At 28.1% G+C, this 13,459-nt stretch overlaps 2 protein-coding genes across 3 annotated transcripts; both read right to left on the bottom strand.

Moving 5' to 3' along the window:
* Positions 1-1,391: 1,391 nt before the first annotated feature.
* On the bottom strand, positions 1,392-6,181 carry LOC111037808 (survival of motor neuron-related-splicing factor 30). Of its 2 annotated transcripts, XM_022320586.1 has the most exons (8): positions 5,648-6,181; positions 3,671-3,736; positions 3,464-3,602; positions 3,338-3,390; positions 3,052-3,178; positions 2,656-2,908; positions 2,470-2,596; positions 1,392-1,835 (listed from the first exon to the last, which is right to left on the bottom strand). In XM_022320586.1, exons 5-8 carry the CDS (start codon positions 3,134-3,136, stop codon positions 1,698-1,700), a joined length of 603 nt encoding a protein of 200 aa, XP_022176278.1. In that variant the 5' UTR covers positions 3,137-3,178; positions 3,338-3,390; positions 3,464-3,602; positions 3,671-3,736; positions 5,648-6,181; the 3' UTR covers positions 1,392-1,697. The 2 variants fall into 2 exon arrangements, with proteins under 2 accessions (XP_022176278.1, XP_022176277.1); XM_022320585.1 differs by lacking the exons at positions 3,338-3,390; positions 3,464-3,602; positions 3,671-3,736.
* Positions 6,182-11,282: 5,101 nt separating this feature from the next.
* Positions 11,283-13,377, bottom strand: LOC111037806 (RNA-binding protein pno1). Its single transcript, XM_022320583.1, has 2 exons — positions 12,834-13,377; positions 11,283-11,627 (listed from the first exon to the last, which is right to left on the bottom strand). The coding sequence occupies exons 1-2, from the start codon at positions 13,173-13,175 to the stop codon at positions 11,367-11,369; spliced, it is 603 nt and encodes a 200-aa protein (XP_022176275.1). The 5' UTR covers positions 13,176-13,377; the 3' UTR covers positions 11,283-11,366.
* Between the last annotated feature and the right edge of the window lie 82 nt (positions 13,378-13,459).

Raw genomic sequence — 13,459 nt, forward strand, 5'->3', positions numbered from 1 at the left:
CCCAAAAAAAATCAATGAAGCCATCATATAGACATTAGACATATTAATCATCATTTTTACTATAAGTAATTAGATCATTTAATTTAAATATAGGTACCTAGGTAATGCAATAGGTACTGAATTATTAATACTTAAATATGTTAAATATAAAGATTAAATTTAAATTCAAATATTTAGGATTATTTCAAAATAAAATAATAATAATAATAATAATAAAAATGCAAAAATACAAGTTGACATAATATAATAATAAAAATAATTTAGTTTGTATATAGTCTCGTAGTTTCAGTTTACTGCACAGTGCTCAATTGTATGGATAACCAACATACGAGCACCAATGACAGTGTGAAACAACGGTCAACGATACCATCGACATCCACCAGTCGCATTTACTGAAAACTGATAAATAATGAAACAACAAATATTCCACTATGGTAATAAAATAGTACCAAAATCACTATAAATATAATGGATACCACCAAAGTACATACTTTTATCCTACATTTGTATTACCAATGCTTAATACTTCACAATACTATATGTATTGTACGACACGTACGACGTACCTATAGACTGCACGTCAACAGTCGCAGAGGTTTTTTTGATGAGTCCGAACGCATTACTTACATATTATATTATTTTCAAGAAACAAAATTCCCGAAATATGCCATGCGGCACTTCTTAATGTGTCTTTATCGTATTAGTATACATTTATTTTATTTTTAAGGATAGATAAATATACATATTTACCAATTTGATGTTAATAAATTAAAGTTGTGTTTGCAATTGATCTTTTTTTTTTTTTGGTCACCAAAAGTTAAATTCAAAATGTTAGGATCAGGTTATCAGGTTGGGAAGTTCTCAATGAGAACCGCTGGTCCTAGGTTCTAAAGGTATCAAATAAAACATAACATTCACATTTTTAATTAATTTACTGGTAAAATTATTTTAATATATATTATATTAAGATTTTATTTTTAATTTTGAGAGGAGTATTGATTGTACAAGGATATTGCACATAAAAAAATGGTAAAATTTTCTACTTCAGTATATTTTCTGGTAGCTAAGTGAATCTAATTGGTATTTTTTTTTTGGGGGGGGGGCATAGTCTAGTATTCATATATTAATTTACGTTTTTTTTGGAAAAAAATTTTTTATTGTTAAAACCACAATGGCTGAAAAATTGGCTTATAATACCTAGCAATAGAATTTAAAAAATTATGTTCCATAAGTTATATTATAATATACATATATGTGTAAATAAATTATAAAATACCAACAAATAGATTAATACTTACCTGAACAATATTCAACAATATTTACTCAATTTATATATTTAGTATTAGATCATTTTTGTGTTTTAAATATTTACTTCATTTTCTGAACAACTATTTTATGTGTCGAATCACTATTTTAATTTAAAATAATGGTTTATTAGTTATTAAATATGGCACTATACCACACATATTATACATATATTTTTATTTATACATTCATGTTTTTAGAAAATTAAATAAATAGTAACTTTTATTTAATTACACATAAATATAACTTATATTCATGAAACAAATATACATTACAACATAAAATGTGAGATAAAAAAAAGATTACAATTAATAAGGGGTATTACAAGCATGTTGATATGATAGCTTTAATTTTTTTTTACAAAATTTAAATACAATGCATTGATTGCAGTCTTATTTTTTTCTTTTTTCAGCTGTTGGAAATTCAGTCATACCTTTTCCACCTAAACCGCAGGTGCCAATTCCAACTCGTCCATTAACATTATCGGGACTGGCGAATATGCTTTTTTTTGGTATGCCTTTTTTCACACCCTAAACATATAAAAAAATATTCATGTATTAGTATATTAATGCAAAAGTAAATGAAATAATATTTCACTATATTTTAAATACTTTAATGTTTTAAAAATTCTTACAGATCTTGTATATATATCCTATAATAAAAATATAATATACTTTTTTATTACCGTCTGCTAATGAAATATATTAAGTTATATTATCAGTGCTAATTTCTAAAACTTCAATAGTTAATTCCTCTTTTATAAAAATTGATGATAATTTGAATAAGAAAATACTTGTTATAAATTATACTATATTTCATGAGAATACTCCTTCTTCTAATATACATTATTAAAGTTAAAATGTTGTAATTTAAACATATTGTTAAAATATGTACTATTATTAACATTAGCTAACCTTGAAGTGTTATTCATTTATCATAAACAATTTTTTCTGTGTGCAAAATTATATTAAATAAAATATATTTGAATATCAAAATGGGACTGTATACTATAACTATATCAATAATATAATGTTAAAACATTTTTATTTTTTATAGAAAACTACATTTTTCTTGGGTATTTTAAACTTAGTTTTTAAACAATTTGGTTTAGGTTTTCAGTACATTTATTTTATCTATTAACCAAGATTATAGAGTATATCTTACTTTAGTGGCAAATGCTAGCCATTTATTTTTTTCTACTTCACGTTCCTCTTCTAATTGTTTAAACCTCTGCTGTTTAGCAAGTTTTCTCTTCTTCTGATATTCTCTATACTTGGCTACAGGTTGTTTTCTATTAACATACAAAATTAGTTTTAAAATTTAAAAAATTTAAATGTTAAAATGTTTTACTTGTGTTTCATTTCATTAGGATGAGTTCTAGGTAAATCTTTTATAAAATCTAGTGTTGTCACTGCAGCAGCTTTTTGTCCATCAATTAAGACTGCCACTGCTTCTCCATCAATAGTCTCAATAGTACCTTCGTAGAATTTACCATCATCTGCAAGCTGTGCCAAACATCTGTCTCCTGATTTCCATTCTCCTTTCGTCTTAGCAACAGATGGTAGTATATCAGGCTGATACGATGATTCTTTTTTTGTTTGAACTAAAAGATAAATAAATATATTAAATATAAAATATTATTTAATATATTTAAGATAAATACAAAGTATGTTAACAATGTAATCATTTCATTATTTAATATTGACAATATTATCATCCCACTATTTAATGTTTTAATACACATACCGACTTCTTTTTTTGGTTGAGTTTGGGTTCTTACAAGTTCAGCTGTTAATTCAATTACTTCTTCTAAATCAGTTTTTAATTTCATAAGTTCTGGGTCATCAGGACTATTAGTCAATGCAGCTTCTACCTATAAGTAGAACAAAATATAAGTAACGCAAATATTACATTCACATAAGTATTTTCCCCAAAGTAAACTAATTAGGGCCTATAACAAAAGTGTATTGAATTGATACAATATATTATGAACTATGGTCAATAGACCATAGCTTTGCCAGACAAGCCTTACCGGTGCGTATAAACGATTACATCCGGATGTAGAATGTTCAACATGGCTGAATCCTAAAAATTCCGACAATCTTTTAAAAATCTTTTCTAAAATCTCAACCAGGAGTACTTTTATTTAAATACAGACCATGGTTGTTTGTTTTTACAGTAACCAATCAGTTGGTGAATAAATATCAGCTACAACTGTTCCAACTGCTGTTGCCAGGTGAATTGGGTATAATGCAGGTAAAGCAAATCTGAAGACTTTTATGAACAGCAAATTTTCTCTACAATTTTATAAACCGGGAGAAATTATAAATTATATTTTAATTAGTTGTTTGCCTAATTGTAATACCTTGATACTTTGGATGATGCCGATGTAAGATACAGATGATGCTAATAATGTTTCCCATTGCTGCATCTATTTATTATTAAAAAAAATATATTTATGGTGAAGGATTTTTACTATAAAATGTTCCTATCTATTTTAATGATCTGTAAAAATGGTGTTCTTTTTAAAAGTTGAACTCCAATAGTCCAATGAGTGAGGATTTTATTTAATCTCAAAAATAAGTAAATAACTACATACATTTTTTTATTAAGCACTAATATGAGATAGAATATGATTATGGATAAACAAATTAATTTAAAATAAAAATTTAGAAAAAAGAATATTCAATTTAAATTTGTTTATTAAAACAATAATTTGAAGTACCTGTAATGGGCCTTTTAAAAATGATAGCATTATCTTCATATGCTATAATCTAAGCAAATACTTAATCCTATTAGTCAGTAAAAAAATATACCTAGGTAGGTTATGCATTATATTATTTCAATTGACGGTTGTGTAATATCAGTTTTGCCCGATGGCAATTAACTAAAACATTTTATTTTTAAATAATTCTTAAATTCTACTTATTTAAAAATCAAAAATTATTTTTTGCTTCCATTTATTAATTTAAATATGAGTATAAATTGTTATACTAACTCAAGAATATCTTATAATACTAAATGAAGAACATTTAAAAATATGTACATAGGTAACCTACTGATAATACTATGTTTGAATTGAACAATTATTTATTCTTTTAAACCAGTGTTTCCCAACCTTTTTACCACCACGGACCACTTTGACAATATTTTATAGGTCGCGGACCACCTCAATTTTACGAAAACTAGGAAGACCTTTTTTTTGTTTATTAACAAGTATAATACGGTTCCTTAATAAGTCGTAATGTTTATAACAGACCACTGGTGGTCCGCTGACCACCGGTTGGGAAACACTGTTATTAATTATGGTCAATATTATATAAAATTCACTAAAAATAAATTGTATAGATAACCTACCCAAGAAATCTTAAACAACATATTTAAATGTATTGAAACTATGCTAGGATTTAATTTAATAATTTATTTTAAATATCAACAACCATCTTTAATACTAGAATTAGATGTAATATTTTAAGCTTTTAAAAGCATATCTTAAACTAACATTTACTGATTCAAGGATATTTCAAATTTTTATATATATTTGTAAAATAATTTGGTTCATTATAATATAATATAATACTCATATTTCATATTTTTTTTTAATAATGTATTTGCTAGCGTTTTAGTAAATTAAAAGATAGTAATACACAATTTTTACATATCAAAAATGTGCAACTCCATCAGGAGAGTTAGTAATTTAATTTTGTACATAATTTTTTATTGTTTTAATGTAATCTTAACTTATACTGTAGTTTGTAGGTTTTAATTTTTAGAAAAGTCTATTCTTATAAATCTTATTTCTTTTAAGCTTTAGTTAGGTTTAATACAATATATATTATGTTATGAACTAAAATACAATTAAATGATTGAGTAGATACTGGGTACCTACCAGAAAATAGCATTTTAAATTCTAAAAGGTACTTCAAGCTGTTTGTTAATTTTGTAAATATTTATGTGAATACTGCGAATAAATTAAGCCGGGTTTATAAGTATGTTTTCTGTAATGTTGTGTCCAAAAGTTGAGCTCGGCCCAACTGGAAATTTCAACGTTGATTAAGGTTAGTGAATGATTACAAAATCCAATCAAAATACTATTAAAGACACTTGACACGTAGATGTGTACCCAGCTCAAAATCAAATAGATTTGGATTATAATTTTTGAATGTTATGTAAATCAATGTGATGTGTGAAACATCCAGATGGTTTTTTATTTTATGAACACAAGATAAAACATACATACCTATTAATGTACATTGAATACAATATGATAGATTTATTTATTATTATTTTATACAATATGTGACGACATTGTAGCAATAAGCAAAAAGTGAAAAATAATTACCTGCTGCAGTTGCAATTTGTAGTTGATTAACTCGTCCGCCATTGATAGCTGTTGTGTAGTTTAGAACGTGCAAATTTGTTTGCGAAGGATTTATTATACAAACAATGACGTTGAAGCTGCCAAAACGTATAGTTTTGGTAGATATCTTTTGAGTTATATAAATATATTATATATAAATCTGTGCGTGTGTTTAGCAATACAAACCGTGACCTAGGCGTTTGATCTATAACCACTAACGAGTGTTAAATTAAAAAGATCGTTACTGTCCTAAGACGTTGGTCTTGAATCGTGATTAAACGTTTTCTGATTACAATTTACGAATACCGAGTAGGCACAGTACAATGCAGCTGTGGCGATGTAGAAAATAAAATTTAATTATAAATAATAGTAATAGTCGGAACTCGGAGAGGCAGAACAGACCGTCAACAAGACAACAACGAAGTATTAGTAGTAAGTACAAGTTACAACTTCCAACCAGACGAACTACGAGGTACAGAAGGCCGTGTCAACTCAATTATACTCATACAGTCGATGATTATTATACATATATATACATCAGCTATATTGGACCGGAAATAAAAAAGAATGCTCAGTAGAAGACCAATATTCACTATCACTGCGCATCAGGCTGACATGACGTCACGTTCCCGCCAAATATATTATCAATATAAAATTCAAATATTATGTTTATATCACAGATTATATTAATTATATTTTTATTATATTAGATTTTATTATTATTTTAATATAATCTGTGTTTATAATATTTTATATCAAGAATTAAGATTTGCATGTGCATATTTAAATTCGTAGTTTTTGTGTTTGGAGTTTACCAATTGCGTTTAAAGTTACCTTTTCATATACCAATTGCGCTCTAAACGTTTTAGGGTTGATATACCAATTGCGCTCTATACATTTTACATTACCTTAGGAAAACTTATTATTTGATTAAATATATATATATGTAAATATTTTTGGTTTTTATTACATATTAACCGATTTTTTGCGAGTATTAATTTTAGCGGTCGTGTTGTAACTTGGTCTGTTGCTTTTCTTTTCAACGAATTTGTAACAATTTGTCTATTTATATTGGCACTTGCTTCGTGGTTATGATCAAAGTTAGATTTTAAAAGTACCGTTTCACTTAGATCACTTAAAAAATTCGAAGTACACGATTTAATTGTACATCTCCATTTTATTCCGTTTTTTGAGATGGTACATTGTCGAAACTTAAACTCATCTAGAACTTATAATGGTTTACTTTTTTCACTCAGAGCTTTTGTAAAACGATCCATATTGTAACGTAAAACAACTCGAACTAATACCAAGAGACTAACAAGAAATAAGTATTGGGTAACATCAACGTGTTATTCTATATATTGTATATTGTGTGCAACGAAACAATTAGGCCGATAAAATATATCCGATGATAATGAAAACTTGTTTTCGTACATCACTCAAATGCATACTTCCGTGATCAAAATATGTGCGTGATAATAATAATGTTTCATAAAATTCCCGATACTGTTATAAAATATATTAAGTCACTTAAGCTAGTAATCAATTGATCAATAAATATCAGGCAAATTTGAATACAAGCGCAATTGGTATATTGACCGTAAAATATAAAGAGCGCAATTGGTACACTGACCCAAAATTATATGCAGTTCAATTGATATATTGACCCTAAAATACAAATTTGGTTTTAGGCGCAATTGGTCCATAGCCTTTGTGTTTAATATAGATCTTATAATAATAATTAAAATTATATTTACCATAGTGCATATTATACCAATAAAAGACCTTTTATATTTAAACCGGCAACCATTAAGTTCATATTACCCTAGTCCACCCCTTGCACCGCCACTGTCCCAGTCTCAAACAAAACCTATACATCCGAACCCAAATTTCTATCATGAATCTATAATTCGGTTATAAAACAAACAGCAAAATTATTTTCTACAGTATTTTACTCTCTGAAAGTCAGAAATATGACCACACACCTACGCGAACTACTACTATTGTACCTATCTACAAACGCTAAGGTGTTCAATGAGTTATAAACGTACTAACATTAACATCACCCAGAAAGACCGTCCTTTACTCCTTTGGACTCATCATTCTTAGCCCAACTATATAGTCATAAATAATTATTCAACCACAACAAAACAAAACGATTCGTCGTAGGCTGTATGCGCCCATTCGCCGTTAATTGTTACACAATCTACATGACACATTGCAATGGGATTCTGTTTATGTTTGGATTTAATTTGCTTTAAATATTATCACATATTATTATTCACACACTCAACTATATACTCTTATATTTACTTGTACAAGCAACTTCTATGTTAAATCGAAAATACTTCATATGTTTGTAAAATAGCCGTCAGACATTAGAATTATAAAATATTCAAATAAAATAAATATAGGTATTCACACAAGCAATGGCACAGATTATATGAATATTTTCGGAAACGGATGTCTTTCTATCCCCTTCCTAGTAATTTTGTTTTCCGAATATGCTCCACGCCTCCACTCATAATACTCACGAGCGTTCCTGTGTCCCTCAAAATTCGAAAATTGTTATTGTTACTTGTTAGTATATTAGTGTTTAATCACATTAAAATATCTAAACGGTACTCCTCCACCACAAAAGCTCAAAGTCCGGCTCAAAAGTTCTAACTTCTAAGGGGTGGGGTGACTTGAACGAATTGAATAACGAGTGAATAATAAAATATATGAATAATACCATGAAGTCGGCTTATGAACCAACCGCTAATTAACCCAACTCCGTAATTTATCAAACATTAAATTGATACTGGTCTAGTAGACCCCAGCCAAGAAAATAATCCCCCTGCCACTTAAATATTTCGTGTTTTCGATATTCTATTCAATAATCAATAATTTAATATTTAATTATAAAAAATATTCATATTAATATAAATTCATAAAAAAAGTAAGAAAATATTAAATAATTTAAATTACATTCATTCGGTATTTATAAATAAAATTATAATATTATTATATAATTATAATAAAAATTGTACACAACATCAGCTAATACATACAATAATGCAGAAAATAATAAAAAATTAAGCACTCAACAGTAAACCACAAGTATAACTTTGTAGATCCTATAAGTAGAGCTCACACGCAGAATGTTGAGAGGATGTGGGGAAGTGCTAAATGGGGCAACAAGAAACGAAGAGGGACTAAGAGAAACTTTCTAGATTCTTATTTGTCAGTTTATGTGGAGAAGTAAATTAAATGGCCGCGATCCATTTAATGAAATTTTGAAGGACATAGCAGAATTTTGGCCACCTGCATAATTTTTTATTATTTTCTGCATTATTATATGTATTAGCTGATGATGTGTATAATTTGTTTGCGATTTATTAATTAATACCGAATGAATGTATGATAAATTATTTAAATTATTTTCTTACTTTTTTTATGAATTTATATTAATATGAATATTTTTGATAATTAAATATTAAAATATTGATTATTGAATAGAATATTGAAAACACGAAATATTTAAGTGGCGGGCGTCAACTAAACCTGAGTGTCGGGGGTCTACTAGACCAGTACCATTAAATTTGTTTTATAAAGTCGAGTAAGTTGCTCTGCTGTAAATCAGGTTTTTCAGTATTACTTGTCAATTCAATTTCGATTTTGAAAGGAGATGGTTTAACCTCTATTTTTTAATATGCGTTCATTGGAACGTTTAACTTAAATTATATTAAAAAATATAATCAATAGACAGTAAGTCATTTAATTTTCTATTGGTAGGTATAGGTACCTCTAGAGTGTAGTACCTAAACAATATTAGGTATGTTGAATTAATTTTTGGTAAAAACATAATGATATATTATGTCTATAATAATTTATTTGTATCATAATGAACTATTGTTATTTTTTTTTATTATTATTTATTTTAATGTTTAACTATAGTTAATTTTTACATACATAATATTTTAAACTTAAAAAACCAGCTGGTGCCTTTTTAAATAATCACTGTTTAGTGAACTCATTAATTTGAATTTCATTTTCGGTTTAAGGATTTAAAGATTGTGTTTAAAATGTAATTTTTTTTTGATTCTTAAAATGCATTTGCCTGTGGGCGCCTGAGCACCCCTTCCCATTTTTTTTTTTATTTGGACTTAAGTTAATTTTTTACATACATAATAAGGTAACTCATTAAATACGCCGCTTTTATTGACATGGTGAAAACGTGAAGTTTGTAGGTGTACCATTATGTTTTCGGATGATGGATATCATATTTGCAAATATCAATATTGTTCCCTAATTATTTCTATCATGATTTATGGTTGATCCTGTCAATTGATCCTTAATATAAATTGTTGATATTTTATTATACTAGTCAACAGAGATTCTTTTATCAAGATATTCTTCTCCTCAGTTCTTTTACCCTTTTAAAAATTCTGTCGTTAGCTTTTCCCTATAGTAATAATATGTTCCATGTTTTCTAGTTTTTGAGCTTTTTATTGTTGTTAAAAGTTTTTTCTCTTTCCTATCTTTTCCAATACTTTTTGATTATTAATACGAATATACAATCTGTCCATTAAGTTTTTAAAATAAACCTATATGTATTGGCAGCAGTAGCAAGGTTCATCCATTCAACATATTTCCCTATCATAATATAAAACTATAAAAGTATGACTCTTTTGCGGATATTCTACATACAATTTATATTGTTAATATTAACACGGTATATATTTTGTACTGAATTTTATACCCCTGGTTTGGGCTAGTCTCGGCAATAACTTGCAGGGTATGGGACTATATACCATGTATCTAAAATGCTAACATAAACATTTTGGAGAAAATTTCAACTATCCACAGGAAACAAAATGACTAGTAATATTATTATTATTTTTTTTTTATTATGGTTTTTTTCAAATATTATGTTCACTAATATAGCATAAAATAATATAATATAATAAAACCTTACAATGTATTTATATAGATACGGTACACCCTAAATTTTAATTTTTTGGCTTTTGTAAGTTCTGGACTTTTTATTGTAATTGTTATTATTACACTAGAGATTTCAAATATCTCTATAATAAGCATTCTGATAAGACAACTATTTTACAAAAATGTAATTTTTCTGGTGGTTACTCAACAATAAAAAAAATGTTTTTAATGTATTTTTTTATTTTTCAGCTATGGGTAATGAGAATATTAATTTAAAACTAGACATAATTTTATGAGGAATTTATTCATCATTGTAACAGAACAACACCCATTACACGCTACTTTTAAATACAAAAATCACCAAAAATCCAAGAAAACACAGGAACCCTGAAAATAAAAAACATTATGTAACGGCGAGATGCACACAGAAATAACCAACCGAACTGGGTTTCTGCAGTGGGAGCTTTACCAAATTCAGAGCGGATAGTGTCAGGAAGCAACAACGGAACTATTTAAATTGTGTAGGTGCACACACAACTTTAAGTCATTATTACCATTGTTCCGTGTTTCTATTAAAGATTTTATAAATGGATTGGTATTCACAAACGATGGTAAATGATGGGTTGTAGTCATCAGAGATGAACATGGATTTGGCAGGTAGCATAATTAATTAACTAGTGTCAAAAACAGCTTGCATGTAATTAAACTGAGGTTTATTAAAAAATAAATTATACAGGACATAACTTTTGGTGTTTTAATAATAAAAAATAAAATTTTATAGAACTTTACTCTTTGAGAGTTGTTGTAATTGCCCATAAACTTTAGAAGGTGGAGATCCAAGAATAAGATTACAAATAGCTCTCATAGCTACTTGTATATTTTGAAATGATCCTAATATATGAATTTTTGTGTCTGCCAACACTATTCTGGTTTTTGTAACATTTTCGATGGTGAACTTTGTTCGTCCTCCTTTACCAGCCAATCGTCCAATTGCACGGGACAAATGGTCTCCTTTTAATGTTTTTACGTCTTTCACCTAAATCAAGAATTAACCAATATTATAATTTTAAAAACCATATACACATTATATATTACAATTTTTTTTTTTTTTTAAACATCATTTGTCATAACAAACAGAGGTAATTTGATGAGTATCAATTTTATATTTTTATTAACATGCAAATGCTACAACTACTACTCTAAAAAATATTGTTTGGTAACACCAAATTTTTTTTATGAGTAGCTCTGCTTTTAATGCTATTGTTTTATTAAATGTAGCGAGTTAATTTGTCACTATTTTTTTGTATTTTTTTTTTTTCTATTGTTATGTTTATTTTGTATGAATCTAAAATATGTATTATGGGAAATTGCCAGTAGTTCAAAATTTTCAAAAAAGTTGAAGGCTGTCATAGGATAAGGTAATAAATAAAACAATTTTCTTCTTGAGTATACCATAGATGATACCAGTGGCGGCTCGTGTTTATGTTGTACTAGTGCACTTGCATTACCTATCCAAAATCAAGAAAAATTGAAAACATAGATCATAAAAGAACAATTAAGTACCTGTAATGCAATTAAGATTATGTTTCAAAATATAAAAATATTAATATAGAAATTCAGAATATGAAAATAATATAATATTGGGATTGGGTTATTTCGAAAGCCAAACAGCCGGGTGGTTGTCCACACCGGAACGGTATCGGTGTGTAAAAATCCAAGAAAGTCAAAACACACAACCCGTATTATAATGGAATTAATGTGTACATTTATTTCTGTGCATATAACCAATGAAATTGTTTTAAGCTAATTATTTTTGATATTGACGTCGAGCGTCTGCATTAAAATTTATTTTTACTCTCACTCGTTTATTATATTCTGATTACCAGCTGATAACGTTTGTAAACAATTATTTAATATAATCTATTGTATGAAATATATTTATTATATTGGTTATATTTTTTTGGGGGTGCACAACTTCATTAAAAACCCACGAACCGCCTGGATGATACATCAAGTGTCGTTTAAAGATCTAAAAACATTGTATTTTTCTGTTTTGAATACTCGGGCTGAAATAGGTAAGACTGTCATGATACAAAATTATACCTCTAAACTATAACTCTAAAATACTTGTAGGTAGCTGGTTGTAAAAACAAATGTTAACAAAAGCATAAACACCGTAAAATAATGATGCTTATAGTATTATATACAGATATATTGTATAATAGGTAAGACTGGTAAGTACCTCAAAAGATTCGACAAACAAATTGTCAAGTCTTATTAATGCTAAAGCGTCTTCCACTTCGAACCCGTAGACAAACGCCTTGACAAAGTCTGCGGCCTTTTGCAAGTGTTGCGATCCGATCTCGTCGTCGGGAACGGGATTTCTAATTTCCACATTTCTTGATTTGACGTTGAATCTGATGTCCAGACGGAGGTGATCGACAACAGGCGTGTAGATCTTTAGCCAGTGTTCCTTGAGCGGCGTGAGCCTATGCGACGGTACGGGCACCTTGCGCACCTCCCTATTGTCTGACGCCGATTTGGTGGACTGAATTTTTTTCAGAGGCCTGTTGCGAGTGGACATGATGTAATAACCTACCGAGATTTTAGAGTTCTTGAGCAGTAAACGTTTAAACGATGTGTAATTAATTTAGAACGGATGTCCAGAAAGGCAGGTATATAAAAAAAATGATAGTGATAGAAACACGTGCACGCTACGCAAGGTTTATTATCTATAAACCTTGGCACGCTACGGGCATGCATGTAAGATAAAAATATAAAATATGATAATTAAATATTTAAACAATAATATTATTGAGTGTCTGAGTGATAACTGATAACACTATTGGGTGGTCGAAATTGGTGATT

This window comes from Myzus persicae, unplaced genomic scaffold (assembly GCF_001856785.1).
Source record: "Myzus persicae strain clone G006 unplaced genomic scaffold, MPER_G0061.0, whole genome shotgun sequence".
Lineage (NCBI taxonomy): Eukaryota > Metazoa > Arthropoda > Insecta > Hemiptera > Aphididae > Myzus > Myzus persicae.

Coding starts and splice junctions, on each gene's coding strand:
- LOC111037808 (XM_022320585.1), bottom strand. CDS start 5,689: ATGGCGGACGAGTTAATCAACTACAAATTGCAACTGCAGCAG. Junction 3,179..5,647: donor ACAAATTGCAACTGCAGCAG/GTAATTATTTTT, acceptor TTCTACTTATAG/GTAGAAGCTGCATTGACTAA. Junction 2,909..3,051: donor TCAACCAAAAAAAGAAGTCG/GTATGTGTATTA, acceptor TTTATCTTTTAG/TTCAAACAAAAAAAGAATCA.
- LOC111037806 (XM_022320583.1), bottom strand. CDS start 13,175: ATGTCCACTCGCAACAGGCCTCTGAAAAAAATTCAGTCCACCAAATCG. Junction 11,628..12,833: donor TGTTTGTCGAATCTTTTGAG/GTACTTACCAGT, acceptor TTCTTGATTTAG/GTGAAAGACGTAAAAACATT.